Source organism: Sturnus vulgaris, chromosome 3 (genome assembly GCF_052056855.1).
Source record: "Sturnus vulgaris isolate bStuVul1 chromosome 3, bStuVul1.hap1, whole genome shotgun sequence".
NCBI classification, from domain to species: domain Eukaryota; kingdom Metazoa; phylum Chordata; class Aves; order Passeriformes; family Sturnidae; genus Sturnus; species Sturnus vulgaris.
Window position 1 is genome coordinate 42,171,710 of NC_142245.1, and position 20,725 is coordinate 42,192,434.

Here is a 20,725-nt window from a genome sequence, read left to right on the forward strand (position 1 = left end):
GAACTATATAGGATTCTCCATGAGGTTCCTTCATCTGTGCAAGACAAGCTGCTTTCCTCAATAGTTCTCAAAAAACTCAGGGGAAGAGAAGAATACATGGGTCTCTATGTGAGTGGAAGTGTAGGACCTCAGGAGACTTGCGTACAAGCAGAGAACCAGTGTGGACACAGTCCTGGTGTTAGGTGGCAACTGACTCCAAAAAGACTCAAAACATGTCTAGCTGCGGGGGCTGAAGGCTGAGCTCAGGATAAACCCACGACTGACAAACTGTAACAAGCAATGTAAACCAAACTTTTCCTTCAGTGGCTTCTATGCAGAGGTGATGGCTCACAGTGTATTGCTGTGGACAGACCTATGAGTCCTTCTCAAAAAGGACAAGGAAAGCTGTCTCCTTTTTAAATGGCAGGTCAACATCTGTAAGGAGTATTGATGCGACTCTCAAAATCTTTCCTTGGCTATAGCAAGCAAAAACTTTTCTTCCCCTTTTTATAGCCCCTATCTAAGACTGGAAGTTCTTGGAGGTAGGTAGGCTTCTTGCTACATGGTGCTGGAAGCCGTGCCTATTAAAATCACTCTGTCTTTTACATTTATACACTGCTATATTCAGTTGCTTCAACCTTGCCAGGTGTTTATCACTTGATCTTGTATTTTCCTCTAAAAATATCTGCTTTAGGCTGAATTGTGAAAAATGAAAGAAGAAAACGAAAAGAAGAAATTTTAAATGGCATTTTCAATTTCTTTTGAGGAAAGAAAAAGCCAGGGAAATGATAGTAGAGAAAATAATAGTGTATATTTTGGCAAATAATCTTTATTTTAAAATTATAATGTCAACAGTTTCTGGACTCTAAACTTGCCTTTTTGCAGAATTTTGGCCTTTTGGCTGTTGTCAAATATGTGCAAATCCATTCACATTCGACTAAGTTGTAAACCCTCAAAAACCTGAAGTTTGTTTTTATTAGACATATTTCTCATTATTTCTGAGAATGTATGTTTTTCTGCGATGTCAAATCCAAACTGCTGTGTCATTCAGCATGTCCTGACAGACAAACCAAGAGCAAAGGGACTGTTGGCCATGATTTGTCTTCGCCCAGCTACATGCCAGCAGTGCACACAGCACTGAACTGCAGGTGAAGGAACTGCAGAATTTGCAAGATACAAAGAGCAATGTGAAAGAGAAGGGAAACCAGGCACGGGCTTGTGATGAAGGGCACATGGACCTAAACTGGGAAACAAACTGGGGTGGACTGGAGAACATGGAAGAGGACTAGAAAGAGGGAGAAAACAGGACTTGGTACTTAGTCATGGTCACAGGGGAAAAAAATCCTTTTGTCTCTGACAGACACATCAACATTGTCAAGTTTCACCTAGATGAGAGGAAAGGGCTATAAAGTCCAAGCTGGCAAATTGTACTGCAGTGCCTAATGCAGCAACTGGCAACTTGCTATCACAATGAGAGAAGCTGCTAGTTTGAGAGCAATAGAGGTCTGGTCCAGTGAAGGGCCTCAAACATGCTCCAAGGTGTGTGATAGAATAAAACAACTTTGTTTTCTTTTCCCCGTTTAAAAAAGTGCAGAAGATATTACAGGAGATATTACAGGCTACTTACACATAGATGAGTGCAAATACTTTGTTAAAAATTGTTTTTGAAAAGGGAGCTTTTAAAATTCTTGTGACTGTGGGTGCTCATTGAGACTTGGCGATGCTATGACTACTTTGCTGGCTGCATCCATTGAACTTTGTAGGATCTGGAAAAGTCAGCAGTAGGTGTCTTAAGTAGGGCACCCAAATCTCTCTGTAATTAATACCTACTTCTCTCCACTTTGTTTCACCATGCCCGCAGCTGCTCCTCTACAGAGCATGCTCTACCTCGAGCCCCACACTGAACCATGTGTGACAAAGTCTGCAAGGATGCCAGATTTAATACTTGAAGAAATTGTCACTTGTGTGCTGGGAGTGTGCCATTTTGCAGCCTTCCTAAAGCCCTTTTATGTCTTCTCCCACAAACACGCACACATGGAGGATAAAGCAAGCCCTGAAAGCTTCAGCGTCCCTGGTAGTACCACTTAACAGTGGGAATCTCTGCAGGCTGGCAGTGAGCTGTGGGTCCCCGGGAGAAGCAGGGAACTCCAGTGACAAAACTGTAGTGAAAGGGCTTCTTTCAGGCAGCAGGGATGAGGAGATCCTTCATAAGGAAATATAAACAGACCTCTATTTGGCTCCTAATAGATGAGCAAGAAAAGCGCTTAACTCCGGGCTGGAAGGTTTCACCTGGCATTAACTGCACGCTTAGTGCTGGCCCCGCAGACTCCGCATCTCACCGGGATATCCTTCCCCGGGCCAGCAGTCCCGCTCCCCGCCGTGCTGGAGTGCCTGGCAGCCCCACGGGGAGCTGCCACCTGGCTTTTGTCCCAGCCCGGAGATCTGGATGCCGCGGGCTCGGCTCCCGCCCCGTGCGGTACCCGGCGGGAGGCGCGGCGGGGCCGGGGCGCTCCGGTAGGAGCTGGGGGCTCACCGGGGCGGGGGTCGGGACCAGCTGCCCCGCCTGCCAGGGGCTGCCGGTGTTCGTACGTGTTGATTCAGCATGAGGCTGGGGGCTGGGGGAGGAATAAACCCTGCGGGGGAAGCAAGCGGCGTCCCCCCGGGAGCACCGGGGAGGGTTAATCGGCGAGGATCTGTGGGTCTGGGAGGAGAAAGCGGAGGCCGGGCTGGGGAGGGGGAAGGATAAGAGGAAAAGGGGCAGAGCGGCTCGGAGAGGTCGCACACCGCCAGCCTCCGTAGCCGCGGCAGTGCCGTCCCGCCTGCTCCCGGCGGTGGTGGTGGGTCCTCCCTTCCCGTCCCACTCCTTTCCTCCCGCTTCCCCTGCCACAGAGGGCTCGGGGCTGCAAGGGAGAGGAAGGGACCCCAGGGCTAGACAGCAGCCCGCCCGAGGCGGAGGCAGGCGCGGCGCCCCGGGGGAGGCGGCAGCGTCCGGCAGATTCCCCCGGCAGTGGGAGGGCTCCGGGAGAGGAGAGGCTGGGGGAGCATCTCCTCGCCGGGGCTGACTCCCGAGGAGCGAGGGAGGGACACAGACACAGGGAGAAAGTGCCGCCTCTCAGCTTTATATGCGTCCCCAAATTTGAAGGACTGGGGTGGGGAAAAAGAAAACTGAGGACCTGAGCTGGGACCTCCCAGCCGGAGCGATTGAAAAGGAGCCAAAGCAGGCGTCGCGGGGGGAGCGACATCCCAAGGAGAGTCCCGGTCCTCCGCTCCCCGCAGCCGCTGCGTGCCCGCCGCCGCCGCCTCAGGATGTGGGTGCCGCTGCTGCTGCTGCTGCCGGAGCTGCTCCCCGCCGTGCCGGCACAGAAGCTCTCCGCCCTCACGGTAAGGCCGCCCCGCCGCTGGCGGTCCCGGGAGCACCTGAGCGGGCGATGCGGCCCCCGGGCCGAGCGCTGCTCCCCGCTCCGGCCAGGCGGGAGCCCGGCCAGGCGGGAGCTCCGCCGCGGCTCGCCCGGGGAGCAGCCGGCACCGCCGCCCCGCCGAGCGCCTCCGGGCAGAGCGCGGCCCGCCGCTGCCAAGTGCAGGTCTGCTGCGGGTCCCCGCAGAACTTCGCTCCGGCAGTAATGTCCCTGTTAATGCTTTTATTTGCCCGAGGAGGAATAGTGCTGCAGCGAGGTCTGCTTTAGCACCGACTCAGGCTGGCTTTATTTTAATTATAAAGCGACATGAAACAAGCCTTTCTGGCTATTCCAGGCTCCGTGATGCTATACATGGAACTCCGAGTAGAGATGGGTGAGCCAATTCATTAGGCTTACTAAATAAGCCATAACCACTTTTCTAGCCAAGACCTGAGGTTTGCAGCTAATAGCTCCGTTCAGTCTTCTTGTAGAGCTTGCAGTGTTTGCAAAGCTATAATTAATGCAATCTGTAGAAATAAAAACATTTTCTTTAAATGTGTTTTAAAACAAGTGCTTGAGTAAACATAACGGGCAGCAAATACCTCTTTCAAGCTGTTTTTAAGTGTTTTGGTGAAGGCTGTTCGCTCAGAGTTTATTATGGTAAAGTTACAGGCAGCTGCAAAGTGAAATAGACCTATTTTGTTGAAGTCTTTCAGAAAATTTCTGTAAAATCCCGAGAGCTGAGTTTCTTCTTTTTCTTTTTTTCTTTCTCCCCCCCCCCCTTATTGAGTAAGGTGCTATAGGGACAGCTCAAGGTGAAATGGCAGTGGGGGGGATGACTGAGCTGTTCATACCTGAAATTCTTCAGGAAAAGTTTTGCCTTGTTGTCTAAGTTTGGCTTTCTTTTTTTTTTTTTTCTTCCTTCTTAAATGATTTGTAGATTAGAAGCTGCTAATTGAAAACCTTAAAGGAATGAGTTTGCTCCATGAATTTTATTGCGTGTGGCATTTTAAAGTGTGGGACAGATAAAGTTAGGTTACTTTTTAAGACCCTCATCCGAAGCCCTGTTAGACTGTCAGGTGATATATGCTATTCTAGTAAACAGATTAACATTGCGATTTACTTTCAAGTTCACTTTAACAAGTGTATAAACATAATTTACAAGATAGGACATGTAATATTCTTTTCTTCTGTTCATAAACAGAGTTCTAAATATTAGTGTGGACGTAAACTGGAAATGCTACCAAACCTTAGTTTGTCCAAATGTAAAGTAAGAATGATTGTGACTGTTTTGACACCTTTAAATGATACATAACCCAAGTGATGTTAAAGCCAGTTAAAATACAGATATAAATCACTGTAGAATATACTTTTCATTTAATGAGGGGTTGTCTGCCTCACAAAACAGAAGAAAAATCTGGCCAAGGGCACTTCGGCAAACTCTTTAAAAATTAAATATCACAGACTCATGCAAATGTATTTAACTTCACTCTTATCTGAGTGATGTTAGAAGTCCTGTTCCTTCTTTCACCAATTCTGATGTGCATTACTCATTTCTATACCTTATAGTAGTCTGCATCTTTATGAACCATAAGCAGAAAAGTCAGTCCTGGGGGAATTCCCACCCTCTGCCCCTGCTACCAAAAAGGTATTGGTTTTGAAGACATCAAGCTTTCAGACTGAAATGAACTTGAACATTTTGGTAGGCATAGCTAGCCTTGTTAGTAGAGGACTGTAGGTAGTGAGCTCATGCTTGTTTCTCTGCTGCCTGTGCTCTTCTTACAGAAAGGGCTCACCCATACAAATACTAGACTACATTGGAAATCCTTCCCTCAAACAAGTAAGGAACAGGCAGACATCCATAGGAACGAAATAACACACACATACTGATGCACATCTGCATCTTCCCATAAGGCTGAACTTTGAGTGAGGCAGGTTTATTTCCACTATTTCTGTACTTACCTATTTAAGCAACAATAAAAAACCAGTACTATTACAGCAACAAATACCACACTGCTTAATTATTCTTAACTCCTGTAGTCATTTTGCTTGTAGCTCGTAGGCTATATAACCCCTTTCCACATGTACCTCTCTCATATTCATGGATAGTATCTGTGTAATTACAAGGAACAACAAACCCAAGCTGTGTAGAAAGACCAAGAAAATCTATGGCATTTTTTTCACCTGCTATGCCACTGTGTGGTGACTGAGAATGGCCATTCTTTTCTACACATAAGATGCAGATCTTATTTTTGTTTGTGATTTGAAGAGTAACAGATAAAGGCTGAAATTTTCATAAATAACGGGAGGTCATGGGAACAGGGCAGGTTTCACTGTGGATCCGAGTTTTATGAAAACTGTGGGATGATCATGGAGAGGGAATGCACATCCTTGATGACAATACCGTCACAGATATACTCATCTTGCCAGGTGGCAATATCAGGGGCACAGTCTCCTTTACTGCAGCGGTAAATATGACATAAGAACCTTGGCAGAGACATGATAATAAAATTATAGTTCCCTCTAGCAAAAGCCACGCCACCGTTTTCCAAAAGGTAACACATGGATCAAAGGTTTTTTTCCTTACTTAGGTTCTAAGCAGCAAACTGGGCGATGGTATGGCAGGGAGGGAGGATCTCAACATCTGTCTTTAAGATTTTCATCTGTATAAACAGATATCTGGGCTGTTTTAACTTTATGTCCTCACTAGCTCCAGGAACGGATCAAGTACTATTTTCAGAAAAGCCTTTCAGTAGTTTACAGACCTGTTTCCTCATTTAATTAGGAATAATATTTTTGCATTTCACTTGGGCAGAAATACCCACAACAACCACTCATGTCTATAGTCCAGGTGAATACGTGATTTTCAGATGTAGGAAGCTTTCTAACAGTCCAATAGCAATAAATTACAGAGTTTTCACACAAATAATATCTCCATTATATTTCTGATTGTCCAACAGTCTTACATGACTGCAGGTTTGCAAGGAGTGATGAACATATGGCTTCCTACCATATAACAGCTATTAGATTTCTGTCCGGCAGATGCATCAGAATAGTCAGCAGGTCGATTAAGTGCTCGAGTTTGTCTAGAGTCTGGTCCCCTGGACCTCATTGCTATATCTAAAGTGAATGTGAGTGTTGTAATCTGTCTCTCTCTGCCCTAACTGTGGACCCAGACAGAACTTACTTGACTGCCTGCCTATGTGCCAGGATAGAGAAGGAACATGAGAGATGGGCTGATGCATACCCGAATCTTTATTGGGAGCCGTGATGTCCACCAGGGTGTAAGAGTTTCAGAGTTTCTGTGCATTCACTGAGTTAGAGAAAGTCCAAAGTTGCTCTGAGTTTACATCAGTCTTGGCTTCTTGTCACCGAAATTGCTCTTTGCTAAGGTTGCTCCTGGACTCTGGTCTCCTGAGTAGGACCATATTGCAATAATAGATAAAGTGAGGGGAAATGTAATATTGCAATTATTAATTGCTAAATGAACCTCAGGGATGCATGCAGGAGGAGAATGTTCTTTAGTATTGTATTTATTATTATTTCAAATGAACAAATACTGGCAGGAGAACAATGGCTTTCATTATGGCAAGGTAGGCTGAGAGCTGTCTCATAAGGACCCATGAGATCTGGAGGGAGTGTAGCCAGTTTGGCTGCTCCAGTTTTTTTCTCCCTTTGTGTCAAATACTAAGGTAAAACATTCATACATTCCACAAAATGTCTTAAGTAGCCTTGTCCTTTTACCTTGTTTATAGAAAACCAGATAGCACTCTGCAGTTTTTGTAAGATGCTATTGGAATGTTTTTGCAATGGTGTATTTTTATTCTGCTCTGTGAGTTGTGCCCATTCTTTCTGGATGTATGAAACTGAGGAGATCTGAGCCTTGTTGACTTCTTGTATTAGGGAAATTAGGTATATCTTGAGGATGTAGGTACTTCTATTTTGAAACACAGTGCTTTGAAGAAAGCTCATTTTTTTCCTCGAATTAGTAAGTTTATGATCACTGCACTTACCAACACACTTTGTCATTGTTTACACTGCATTTTTGAAACCCTCAACTTTGCTTTTATCTCAGTTGTAGTGTTGTGTGTGTGGATGTACTTCTACAAACAATAGGATACAAGTGTTTTTTATTTTAAAATCTTGATGACTTGCAACATACCACAAACTATTCTTTCAAAGCCTTGCTGAACCATGTGCTTTTCTCAATACAATCAATAGATCTCAGGAAGAAAGTTTGCTTGAAATTACTTCTTGAAATGAACACCTCTGCCTGTTAATAGTTTCTTTCATCAGCAGCTGAATATTTCGGGGAACAATTGTTTTCTTTTTCTCCCTTGGCACATACTTTGTGAGTATTGAATAGTGTTTAGTGCGCTGGATAGCTTCCACAACACTGACCAATATAAGACGGACCACTAAGGTAGTTCAGTAAAGGGAAGCTAAACACAATCAAAGATTTCCAAGTTAAGGACCCATTTGGATGGCGCCTGCAAACCAAAACATTTGGAAAAGTTGCTCTAATTGTGACTGAAAAACCGAGACCATAAATAAAATTGTAAGTGGCTCCAGATTCTAACAACATTGTTACTGCAAATGGGCATTGGTACAACCAAGGGTACATCAGCTCTGAAAATAAAACACTTTCAACAATGCTTCCTTGCAATAAACTCTTAAGACACTTCTTATTAAAGAAACAACACCAAAACCTGTGGGAGTTGATACTGAAAGTGTCAGCAAACTTTTGATCAGGGGTCAGAAATAATTTTTATGCATGCAGCCAACATAAACTGTGCCTTATGTGTAAGACATTAATGAAGATGGCCAGCTGACTGCATGCCCATAAGATTTTTAAAACTAGAATTGAAGACTAGAAATGAATGTGAGTGGGGCAAGAAGAGCAGGACAGAGCAAACAAAAAGAAGTAGATCATGCATGTTGTGGCCACATTTGATGCTGTCATTGGCCTCCTGTTGCCTGCTGAATAACTCGAGGAACAGTATTTCTTGACAGTGGGCAAACCTCAAGGTTTAGTTCATTCTGAAAAGCCTCCAAAGGTTTAGCTGCTATCCAAAACCTATCTGAACCCTGTTGGTCTGGAAATCAGGCTACAGATCTTTTCAAGATCTGGCTTGCTTGGGACTTTGCTCATGTTTCCATTTCTTCAGCCAGACCAGCCTCACCACAGGCGCAGCCATTTTCGTGGTATTTTGGTACTTCATTTCCTCTCAGGCCTGAGACTAGGAAGTGCAGAGGCGCCTGAAAATTAAAAACTGAGTAAGCAAGAGTTGGAATAAAGACCTATTTTTGAACAGCAATGAAGGTCCGAGTTTGGTTCAGGAGTGACATTTTTTATCTGAACAAATTCAAACATTCTTGGGGCAAATCTGCAGAGTGAAAGGAGGTTACCTCTTGCAAAGGACTCAGGGATCTCCAAAAATTGTGCGTTTTCTTTAGAATAAACACCCAAATGCATCTTAATTTCCTGGTTGATTCAGTATTGTGCTGTGAGGTAGATTTTTAAAGAGTTGACAATATAGATTCATGATGAAGGCGATTTCACAATGAAATTTTGTAATGCTTTCTTCCAAATTAATGTAGTCAAAATAGTTTTTGACTTTGTGAATACTGCCTTCTCTGCCCGTCCGTTGTCTTCTACATCAAAATGCTGGTGATGCCAGTCATTTGGTCTCATGGCCCTGTGTATGATATGCTTCTGTTGACATTTCTTTATCAACTTCTGTTATTAATAACTAATCACTGCCTTAATATTATCTACAGTGGCAGATAAAACACTTTCCTGTGCAACACTGGAGGCACTGGAACCTGGAAAGAGAAAATACTTTGGAAAAATTTTGCAATATGCTAATCTCACACAGAATAATTTATGCCAAAAGAAAAGGAGAGATAGCGGGATGTATTATGATATTGCCCATAAGCAAATAAACTAAGAGAAGAGAAGGTATAGGATAAATACCTGCATTTTTTTCCTGCAGTTTTTCAGTCTTTGCCTAGCTGTCCCATGTATGTAGGGAATTGGTCTGAATTACAGCCATTGCATAGTGCAGTGGTGTGCATGGGATACAAGGATACACGTTATGGGGAAGTGAAAGATACCTAGAAGAATTTGGACTAGTTCTGAGATTGGTGTGATAACACATAGTATCAGAGGGTTACTTAACATGACGTTACCATATTATCAGTGGTCGTCAAGCAGCAAAGCTAATGCAGTGTCACATCTTACCACGGGACCTGTAAAGTCAGTCTCCCAAACGGAAGTTTTAGCCAGTTGTTGTAGAAGAAATCGCTTTGATGAGTTAGTAACTGCCCTTCAGTGAATTTTTTTCCCCTCTCTAATTTATTACCTTTTAAAAATGACCACTAAGTGTTTCATCAGCTGTTGAAAATCCAGGCTAATAGAGAATGCAACCTAGAATTCTGGTCAGGACAAAAAGAGAAAATATTTCCTGAAGGAGATCCTTTCCAGCTCTCTCCCTGGCTTCCTTAGTGGGTTGCTAGAAAACTTGCTTGAGAATGTTTACATCATACCTATCCAAAACCTAGCTTTTTTTCCTTCATTTACTTTTGGCTGCTTGTTGTGTCAACTTCTGAGTTACTGAGTAAAGATAATTTTTTTCTTAAATTTTCTTAAATTTTGCCTTAAATTTGTTTTGAGGATATAATATTTTCTTGTCTTTTACGTGTTCATTTTTAAGCTATATTCAAATTAGGTGCCATACATAAGCTATAAATCTTTGAATCTGTCCTAGAGTGCCTAAAGAGTATTTACATGCAAATAAAGAAAAATTCCTTACTTTGGAATGCTCTTTAAGTCACAGCTTCATGCTGTATTTTACAGATTTTTAGAATAAAATTGCTGCCATAAAGTGCTCACAGTCTTTTTGCTTGGGCTGCCTTGATCATGCAATTACTAATATTCTGACCTTTTTTTTAGAATTAAAACAAGGTACTGTCAGTGAGTGAACAGTGTAAAAGCTCGGGAGAGATCAGTACATTTTTTGAAATGCAATTAGCAATAGATAAAGATTAGTTTTATTGGTATTCAGGATGGACTTACTATGATCCATGTAGCAAGTTGCAGTACAGAGAAAAACTGCAGATTGTAGGCATTCTGGATGTCAGGGTGGGAAGGCAATGCCTCCGTTCTATTATATTTTTCTTTGCTCTTATCTGGAGTAAAGTGGAGGAATGGTTGAGTTTAGTCTGAGTAAAATCTGCCATTGAGTCTCATTACTACTTTGAAGGATGGGGAGAAGAGTGGGTGGCATTTTAGTAGACATGCAAACCATTTTAACCCTATTTTAACTGCAATACATCTACTTGTACAGAAATGCTGTTAAATCAGACCATGTGTCTGTCTGATCACAGAATACAAAGTGTGTGAGCTGGGGACCTAAATCATGCCATCTAGAGCATTTCTTCCCAAATTTTTTCTTCGCTAGATGCTGCTCTTCACAGTGGCATCCTTCTGTGAATGGCAGAATCTAGAGTTTGGGGCCACTATTCTGAAAATACAAGGTAGAAATATGGCACTGACAGCATGTCAGAAATACGGTGATACTAAAATGTGAGAATCTCTTCTCAGTGAGACTGATACATGCATGCCATGCTGGTTTGAGTGTACTTGTCTACATCCTAATTTTCTATGGTCATCCAAACACACTGGGTTCCTCTTTGGGACCGTGAGGTGAACCTAATGGTCTTAAAATCAAAAGGAAAATTTCTATTAGAAGCAGGAGGATACGTTGAACACAGATTACCAATGGTCTCTGGTTCAGTTGTCTCAATTTACTTGTCCTTGTCTGTGCAGGTGAAGAATTATTTATTGCATTTAATCACAGTGTTTTAATCAGTTCTCATTCTCTGTAGCCTCCACATGGATGTGAAGACAAAGTGAAACTGATCCAGGCTCTGTAAAGTTATATTTATTAGTGCTGTGGTCACTGTGCATCACCATTTTTTACCTATAGTGCTGTATAACACTGCTCAAATCCAGGGAGCAGTTGTCATGTGGGCTGATGCATCGTCCAGAGTGAAAAATCACTGTGGCAAATGCCACTTTTAAAGTAAAAATTTCTATCAAAGAAATGAAATCAAGTAAGTGAAACCTGGCCCTGAAAATAAGTATGCTACATTGTACTCGAGGGTAGCACGTATTGTAAAGATACCTTTGTCCCCACAAGAGGGTGCAGAAATGAAAAAGATTTTCAACATAGAAACTAAATCAGGCTTTGAGTTAGCCGTAGGATTATTTGCTTAGTAAATTATCTCTGGTGTGTTGGATGGCTTATTTTTGGAAGAGAGCCATCAAGGATTTAAGTGACGCAAAATAAAAAGCCGAGATGGGAGGGTCTGTACAGATACTTCTCCATTTCTCCCGCCGTCCATTCCGCTGCAGATGCAGAGCGGTAGCACCACTTGAGCAGCATCTTCACGGACAGGGAGGTCACCTCTCTTCTTCCATGGCACTTCAGGGATCCACCACGGGAGGGAGAGCCAGAGCAGTGCGGTCTGCCCCGTCTCCTCTGGGAAGGGCTGGGAAGGGCTGGAAGGAGGGGAAGCCCTTGTTTCCCTCCCCACTGCCTTTAGTCCGGAGGGGAGCAGCTGGGGACCTTGATTTCTCAGCACTTGCCGCTCAGTTGCAGGTCAGATCAGAACTCAAATGGGAAAAATCTCAAATAGAAAAAGGCCCTGACACAAGCTATTGAAAGGTAGAAAAGAATTCTGCAGAAAGGAAGTGTCTCTAATGTCACGGCATGACTTGACATTAATTAACATGAATTAGCTAGCATTCATGAGAGCTCAGAGCAGGCTGGTGTGGACAAGAGGGAATATATGGCTAACATATGAGATGCTCTTGTCCGTGAGACAAGATGAGGGGTTCAGTCTGCAGAAAGCATAGGGCATATTAATTTCATTTCATGTATCCATGCTGTTTCTTTTTGCAGCATTTATTACATAAATTCTGGTGAGCAAGACAAAACAAAGTGGACAACTTATTTTTTACACTGTATTTAATGGGATTGTATTTCAGACTATGTCCTCCTGGGACGGCAGTTTCCAAGCATGCCAAATTTTTGATAGATTTCAGCCTAAGTGGATTTAGTTGCAAATCTGAACTTTAAACAGGAGGTTTTATCTTTCCATCATATTTTCTCCTTGAAAAGTTCCATAAATTACATTTCTGAGAGAAAGAGAAGGATTTTTTTGAAAGAAGTGTTCATTTGGTAAATTGCTCTTCTGTTTAAGCTTCCCTTTTCCAGGTGCTGAATGACTCCCAGAGCAAAAGCTGTCATTGCCTGATAATGGACTTCCATTAATTTGCAATAAAATTACAAGGCAATATTCATGCATGGATAATTGATTTCACTCCGAAGGGAAAATGGCAAAAAGCAGAGCTCAAATGTCTATTTGTCTGTAACTAGTGCAGCAATTTTCTCCACTGCAAAATGGGTATCAAGTACTACTCTTATGAAGTGTCAGTGTTTATGTTCATTAGCTGCAGGACTAGGAGAGGTGTACAGCAATGAGAGTGTCAGGGTATTTCCTACTAGATGACAAAGCCAAATCTGACACCAAGACTAAATGGCTGATAGAGATTAAGTTTTGCATCTTTGTGGCTGGTGACAGACTCACTGTGAGATAATCACAGGTTCACAATATGTGTAATACTGAGGTGAAACACTGCTGCTAGGAGTGATCCCAGAGGACCTGGAAACTGGCATCCTTTGGGACTCATAGTGGTGACTGGGCTCTCTCTGGCCACTGTAGATTTTTCTCCAATATTCTCCTTCCCCATCCAGTTGATCTGGGTTGATCTAAGTTGATCTTAGTACATCTTCAGTGTTTATATGCTTTTTCTATTTGTAGACTGTAAGCTATTTGTGTTTTTACAATGGTTTGGGCAAAAGAGGCTCATGCCTGGTTGGCCTTCTTGGTCTGCCAGTTTTGAAGTTCAGTAATAAATAAATCTTGAATGACACCTTCTTGCAGGCGAGACTGAGCACAAATAACGGAGGATATACAAATAGTAGAGTTCATCAGGCAGTTGTGGCCACAGTCTGATCTTTACACCCTCTGCATATTATCCAAACTGGTTATTTTGTATAGACTTTCTTATATATGTGTGTGTTTGTGTATATACACACATACACACATGCACAAAAATACGTATGTTTGATCCTACTCTATCTTTTGTAAAGAATTGGAGCAAGCAATTCAACATTACAGGAAGTGATCAGCAAAATTGTCCATTCTCTGGTCTTGTCATGCTGTTGGCCGAAATGTTGTGCACAGTGCAGACAGCCAAGTGTCATCTGCTTGGTATTTCCTGACTTGTGAGAGCTTAGTGTTTCAACCTTATCATTGCCCTAAAGCTGGGGTTCTCAGGCTGTGGTATGTGTTTCCTTTCATGGTGCAAAACTCTTTCTCCTCTAAAGAAAAAGAGCCCTGAATCAATGCAGCCTGGTCTTTCCTACAAATAATAACGTGAATGTTTGGATGCCTCCCCCTGTTTTTGCATGTAGGTCAGATGGAGCTGGAAGCTTCTCTACCCACTGCCCTTCCCTACCTTTCAAAGAAGAAGAGATGGGTTTGTATGAAAGATGCTTCCATCCTGTGGTCCTGAGACCAAAGAGCTGAGAGGGTTCTTGCTGCTACATTCACCACCTCTGAGTATACTCTCTTTTTCTACAGCAGCAGCACCACCAAGAAACCTCTGGGAAACCTGGTCCAAAGACTCTCTTGACAAACTCAGAGAGGTGTCAGGCATTAAGAAACACAGAACTTCTTCCTATAGGCTTTCTGTGGCTTCATAATGTCATATCCATCAGCTGCAATAAATTCCCTAAATTGCCATTTTCTACCTTAAGATGACCCATGTCTGTCATGTATATGTATGCAGGGGTACACTATATACATTCCCATGCAAACTTTTCTTCCTTTTGTTTTCCAGCAATGATTGGAAAACCCCCATAAAAGCTTAAAGTTCCTTTGGGGTTAATAACGAGAATGTCAGATATTTTTCCCCTGAAGTTTATGTAATTTGATATGACTGCTTTGATCTGCTATTTTTTTGTTTGTGTGTTTTGGTCAGAGAGAGTGATGCATAGGAGTCTAGTGCTGGTTTTCTTTTGACGAAATTTCTAAGTTGTTAGGTTTTGACTGTGCTGGAAGTTCTGTAGGACAGCTGTGTTTGTTAGTTGATGAATTTGTGTAATCTAAAGACTGAAAAGAACAAAAAGAATACCATCTCCCTTCAAATCTCAGATCAGATCACTTCAGGAACTGCCTCAGGCAATATTTGATTTTATTTTAGTAGCTCTCATGATTATCATTCTAAGTAATGACAGAATAGAGCTTTTACTGCCTGCATTGCTTATTATGACAGGAGAAATCAAAAGGTCACACAGTATCTTTCCTTCTTACAAAAGTAAATTTTTTCTTTAAAACTGCTATCCTGAGTCTTCTCAACACACCTGAGGGTGAGGAAACTCCCAAGTGAGATTCATTTTACAACCATGTCAGGAAATCACACTCATTTAATAGAAGAAAGAAACAGCCAGACATCTCCAATGAATTTAGGAGGTTACAAATAGGACTAATCACATGTAAAAACTCATTATTTCCAGCTGACAGCAATTAAAACAGTGTCAGAGATGCAACGAAATTCCCTCCAGGGATCTTAATAAAATTGAGACAAACATTAGAACGAGTGTGCATGATGGATGGAAAAGTTTGAAAAAAAATAACAAGTCTATCAAAGCTGAAGGGGGTCAGAGTTCATACTCTCCAGCTCTTTTTGGTATGCAGGATGTCTCTCAGGAAGAGCCCTGCAGCTATCTGCTGTCAACAGCAGCAAAGCAGGTGTGCATGTTGTGCCTGGACTATACGCTTTCTCTTTCTCATACCTGATGCTTCTTGCTGGAATAAAGGCCAACATCTTTTAAAGCTGTGATTATTTTTTTGCTGCTTCTGTTTTTGCTAGAAAACTGTTCAGTGAGATTTAGAAGCTGGTGTCAAAGTATAATTGGAGCTGATTACCTAATTTCCTTTCATTTGTCATGACTATGAAATAGCCTGAAGGCTGCATATGTCGTATGCATACATTCTGTGTCCTGTATTGATTGAAAAGTTGTGTTATATGTGCCAGGTGTCTGCAAGGCAGTTCAAATGGTGAAGTAGCATGGGTGAGGGAAAGTGAGATGGTTTGCCCTCCAATTCCTTTCTGGAATATCAGTTTGCTTCTGTACATCCCTGTGTTACTTGGAGAGCAGAAATGCCTGAGACAGGCTCTCAGCTGAAGTGGAAATCTCTGATCATGGCCTGTGTGTTTGGATACAGGAAGTGCAGGTTCAGCTGTGCATGGACCCCAGAGGAGGAATTGCCCAGTAGCCATTCTAATATTCCACAGTCTTTATAATGGGTGTGTCCAGCCTTCTCCATAACATCCTTCTGAGTCCAGTGGGAGTTTGAGCAAGACAAAATTGGGTATCTGTCTATCTTCTTTAGTCTGGAACAAGGGAAACTATAGGTCTACCCCATAAGGGCAGGATTGTACAAAGGAGCTTGGAAATAATTGAAGTGCCTGAAACTGATGTTGTCAATGTGCATGTTTGGATATGAAGCCTGAGAGGTGTGATAAAATTTTTTTAGTTTGTATGTATCTGGGTGATGTGCTGTTCATAACAGAAATGTGTTGGCAGCTTTTTATGTATACAGGTAGGATTTGATTAAAAGGATTCCACTGGGCATATGCTGGGCATATAGAGTATTAATCAGCTCTCCCTGATATTTATTGCTATCAGATGGTGTTTACTTTCTTAAAATAACCCTATTGTCATATTTGTCTTTCTTACACGTTGTTGACAAATGCATGTGACTACAGAACCTAAAGATCCACTGAAATAACCACTAATTCATGAAATAAAACTTGTTAAAATTCTGTCGTTCACTTTGCAGGGCAAATTGACCTCACTCTCTTACTATGAATTTGATAAATCCCATATCCACCAAAACTGTTACTATAAGAGTACTATAAGAGTTGTTTTTTTTTTCTTTTCCTTGTGAATATGATAGTTTTGGTCTTTGTGGCAAAGGCACAGTCTCTTCCAAGACACAGCCATTCTTAAACAACATGCTCAATGAAGGCTCCAAGGACTCTTCTGGGAGACAGAGGTTGTCTGATAGATACCTGAGCATGGTGGAAGCACTGGCTCAATTGAAATAGAAGTGAGCAGAACCTGGAAGAGACAGCAGTTAAAGTCAACAGAATGAGGAGCTGTGCTCATGCCAAAAATGTGTGAAGAAAAAAGATTGAGTCTCAGAATTTTTTGTTTCTTTTTTCCCCTCAAAACCAGTATGTTTGTTTCAAAATAAAATGGGTTATAAATAAAATGGGCTAGGCTATAAATAACATGCACACATTTTTGTAAAATTCTTTTCTTACAAGCAACCTGTAAGGCAATCTCCATATGATTCATATTACCTCAGTGACATTGACAATCTGTGCATACAACAGTTAAATTAGACCTAAGGTTGTTTATGTGTATAGTTCAGCAACATAATCATTAAGAAAAGCTCATGAAACTGGGAGAGCTAAAATACCTGCTGTTCATTCTGATTACATTATCTGGGCAAGCCCATTCAGTGTGCATTGGTTTCACAATGCACTCTTTTTCCAAGCACATGCCTCTCAATCAGTGCTGCTGTCCCCCATGGCCTGGAATCCTGCCCAAGCTTGATTGCAGTATGTCAGGTGAGGTTCCTGCTAACAACTTTAACTTCCCATGTTATCCAGAAGTGCTTGCATATTGTTTTAAAACTCCTGCAGATTGCCCCTGAAAATATGGAATGAGGGAGTTTGTGTTTTCAACAGGCAGCCTCTGTCTTAACAGCTGTGTGAAACAAGTCAGTGTTCTTATTTCAGTTAATGTGGCCAGGACTCCCTCGTGTCCATTAACCTGAAGCTGTAAATGATGCTGTGAAAAGAAGGGCTGGTCTTTCAGTGTTCAGGTCACTTGCACTGTTCTGGTAGCACCTTGATCAAGATTTTAAGCTTTTTCTAGCCCAGAGATCTCTGTTGCTTGCTGTTTTGCTGTAGACTATCTGCTGTCTTTCAGACTTTTTTCCTCAGTGCATTTTTCATGTCAAAGATGGACACCATTGCACTATTGATATTTCATTTTCCATACAGCATTGGGATCTGTGCCATGGGAATCCATTTAACTGTTATGGTGTTGTTCAAATAAACTGAACTTGAATTGAACATTTGGCAGATTTAGCCTGATGGACTCTGAACCCAGATGTTAGCTTTCTTCTGTTCATCACCTAATAAAATACATACCCAGTACTCTGTTACCCTAGGGATAATTTATCAGCTGCACTCTGTTTCATTATGGGCACTTCCCTTATCCTATGGAGAGTGGCTGATCTGTCTGGTGAAGTGCAGTCCCACTCTATGTAGTAGGTTGTTTGGGAATTTGTCTGGGGACCCCTTCCTGTTAGAAAATATATATTAGGGATTGGCAGGTAATCCTGATATTGTGGTAAAGACCAGATTGGTGACAGTGTGCCTGTAATGACTCAGAACCACAGGAGACAAGCAGGCTAAAAAAAATTTAGGCAAATATTTCTGCTTTATTCCTAGGTGACTGGCAGATCACTGCTGTGTTTCTGATTGATGGCTGAGTACACGAACAGCCTCGCATGTGAGGCACAGCTGCAGTTCCCAGTTGTTGCTGTTTATTTACCATCACTGAGTTGGTGAAAAGGATGGCTTCCTCATCTACTCAAGGAGCATTTGTGAAAGGCTGAAAATTGTATCTGCTATAGCATGGGCTGAAAAATAGAGAGAGGAGAGCCACACATATCCAAAGATAGGTACAGATAATTTTGAAGGATCAAAAAAGAAAAGGACAAGAGAAGAATAATCTGTCAGTCAATATCATATATGAGATAGCCATCTAGCTCCAGGCAACCTGGGAAAAGTGCTTTCCTCTTGCCCCATTCATGTATATGCGTGTACTGACTCATTTTTTGGTCTTTTTGTTTGCTTTTAACTAATTTCCTTCATTTGTGGATAGATGGCTTTTCATTATCTGAGATTAAAAAAAACCAACTGTTACCAGTAACAAAGCATGTGAAATCTTTCCTAGCTAATCTGATTAGATGAATGGCTGAAGGTTTTCTCTCATGATAAGAATTATGTAATCAAAACGACAAGTGATTAAAAACTATATTAGCATAAAGAGAGAAAGAATAAGAAATATGAGTGTTTTAAAGTAAGTTTCTTAAAAGGCAATTTGGCTATGAAATGTTGCATTTTTAGAGAAAACACTTCCTAACAAACAGCTCTTCTGTTTGAAAGTTTTCTGTAAACTTGGTTGATTTTATTGAAATTCTTAAGGAGATGGAGAAGCACTCTTATATTCCAGAGATGTGTAGTAATGCAAAAGAGCTTAGTTTCCAAAGAGAGCTGACAGAAGACAAAAATGCAGGAAATCTAGCAATTTTAAGTAGAAGGATTTTAATTAGAAGGAACTTCAAGTAGCTGCAGTATTTCATGTGCAGTGTAACTTGGATGAAGCTACAGGCTACTATAATTATAGTTTTGTATCAGTAACAGGATATCTACTAAACAGGAATTAATACAGTTTTTAAAATTTCATGAACTCATTCTTCTGCAAATCTTTTCTAATCTGAAGTTATTCTCCAAAATTAGCAAATTCTGCAACTTCTATGACTTAGTTTCTTGTTAGCAGTGACACCATCTTATTTTAATATAGAAGACAATATAGAAATATTCACTTTGGTCTTTTTTTTTTTTTTTTTTTTGGCAAATTTCTTGAGAAGTTCCTCTACCATTTTTAATATGTGAATATCTATTTCTGATGAAAAATTTGATGTATATCTTAAATGTGGCTCATTTAAAAAACAGTTTATCAAGCCCACTTTTCAGAACAACCACAGCTTTAATATAGAGTAGCTAAAATGTCCAAGGATTTTGCAGATTTTATAGAATATTTTCCAGCCTTAAAATACCTTATAAAATCAGGCTCTATTAATGAAACACTTGTAGGCATAATAAATACGGGTTAATTGTCATGCCATGCAGGACAGTCTTGTTGGTACATCTGAAGTATGGGACAAATTGACATTTGAATTTTGAATTATTATTAACAAGAGGCTGAGATAAGACAGGTCAAGCTGTTGGTTTTTACTTTTGCTAAATTTGTTTCTGACCAGGCATATCAAAATGTCCACAGACAGCTGCAGATTTATCCCTGTAGAAACAGAGAAAAAAAGTCTTATGTAACTATTACTAAAGCCAAACACTTATGAAATAAAACTATTTATTTTATTATCACAGTTTGTTTTTCTGTTTCATAGTCACACTCCTCTTTTCATGGCAGATATGATCATCTATAGAAGTGTAAAGATGTGATCTGAGAGATGTCTCCAAAGATCCATTTTTGAAAAATCCCAAGCTATTTAATTAATGTATTTTTAAAGGTATCTTTGGTGTTATATGGAAAATTGCTTTGTATCATTGTGCAAGTTCCTTTACATTTATATCACTTTCATGATCTTAGTGTCAGAGTGACCTTACCCATATCAAAATTTTTAGTGTCAAAATAGTCCAGCTGTTTTCTCCAATTACCCTAATTGCCCAATGTCAAAACATCCCAACAACCCAGTCTAAGCACATGCGAGTCCAATAAATTAGCACATGTAAGGCTTTTTTTCTCATATTATTCAATTAAAAATGAATTTCCCTTCCTCGGTCCAAAGAAATCATTACACATTCATCTCAGGGGACCAATTCCTTTTTACTTGAACCACTACAACTGCCTCTTAATATGGTAAAAAATGTAATGTAAAAGGCAAGAAGTCTGCATTAGAGCATCAGGTGCTGTGAGGACCAGGGAGTGGGAGCAGTGGAGGCTCCCTGTGGGCAGGCAGAGCCTCTCCCATCCCACCAGGAGCAGGCAGCCATGGGGGCCTGGGGCAGCCCCAGCCCCTGGCATCAGATGCCTCCCTGGGTATGGGCTGCTCCTGAAGTGGGAGGTCACTCAGAGGTTGGAATATGGGCATGGATGAGCAGAGCCCATGGTGAGGCTGGAATGTGGCAGGAACAGTGGATCAGGCAGAGGCCAAGCAGCAAGGTTTCAGGTGGGAAGTAGGTCCCGTGGGTTGTAAGAAGTAGGTCCCAAGCCTCAGCTGGGTTGTCACCTCTCCAGCATGACATGGGAGCCCCTCTGCAGGGACACCAGGGAAGAGGGGCTGCCAGTGGGCTGTGCTGTCTCTCCATTGCCCTCAGCTCAGACAGC

The 20,725-nt window shown here is 41.7% G+C and overlaps 1 protein-coding gene across 4 annotated transcripts in view; it reads left to right on the forward strand.

Annotated features, from left to right (window-relative positions):
• The first annotated feature begins 2,748 nt into the window (after positions 1–2,748).
• The window catches only part of SMOC2 (SPARC related modular calcium binding 2), a 137,513-nt gene continuing 119,536 nt past the window's right edge, over positions 2,749–20,725 (forward strand). For 2 of the 4 annotated variants that reach the window (XM_014875613.2, XM_014875622.2), the window contains exon 1: positions 3,210–3,360. In XM_014875613.2, coding sequence (XP_014731099.1) covers positions 3,286–3,360 — 75 coding nt within the window. In that variant the 5' untranslated portion in view covers positions 3,210–3,285. Of the gene's footprint in view, positions 3,361–20,725 lie in introns of all 4 variants that reach the window. The other 2 variants (XM_014875631.2, XM_014875638.2) reach the window with 2 other exon arrangements.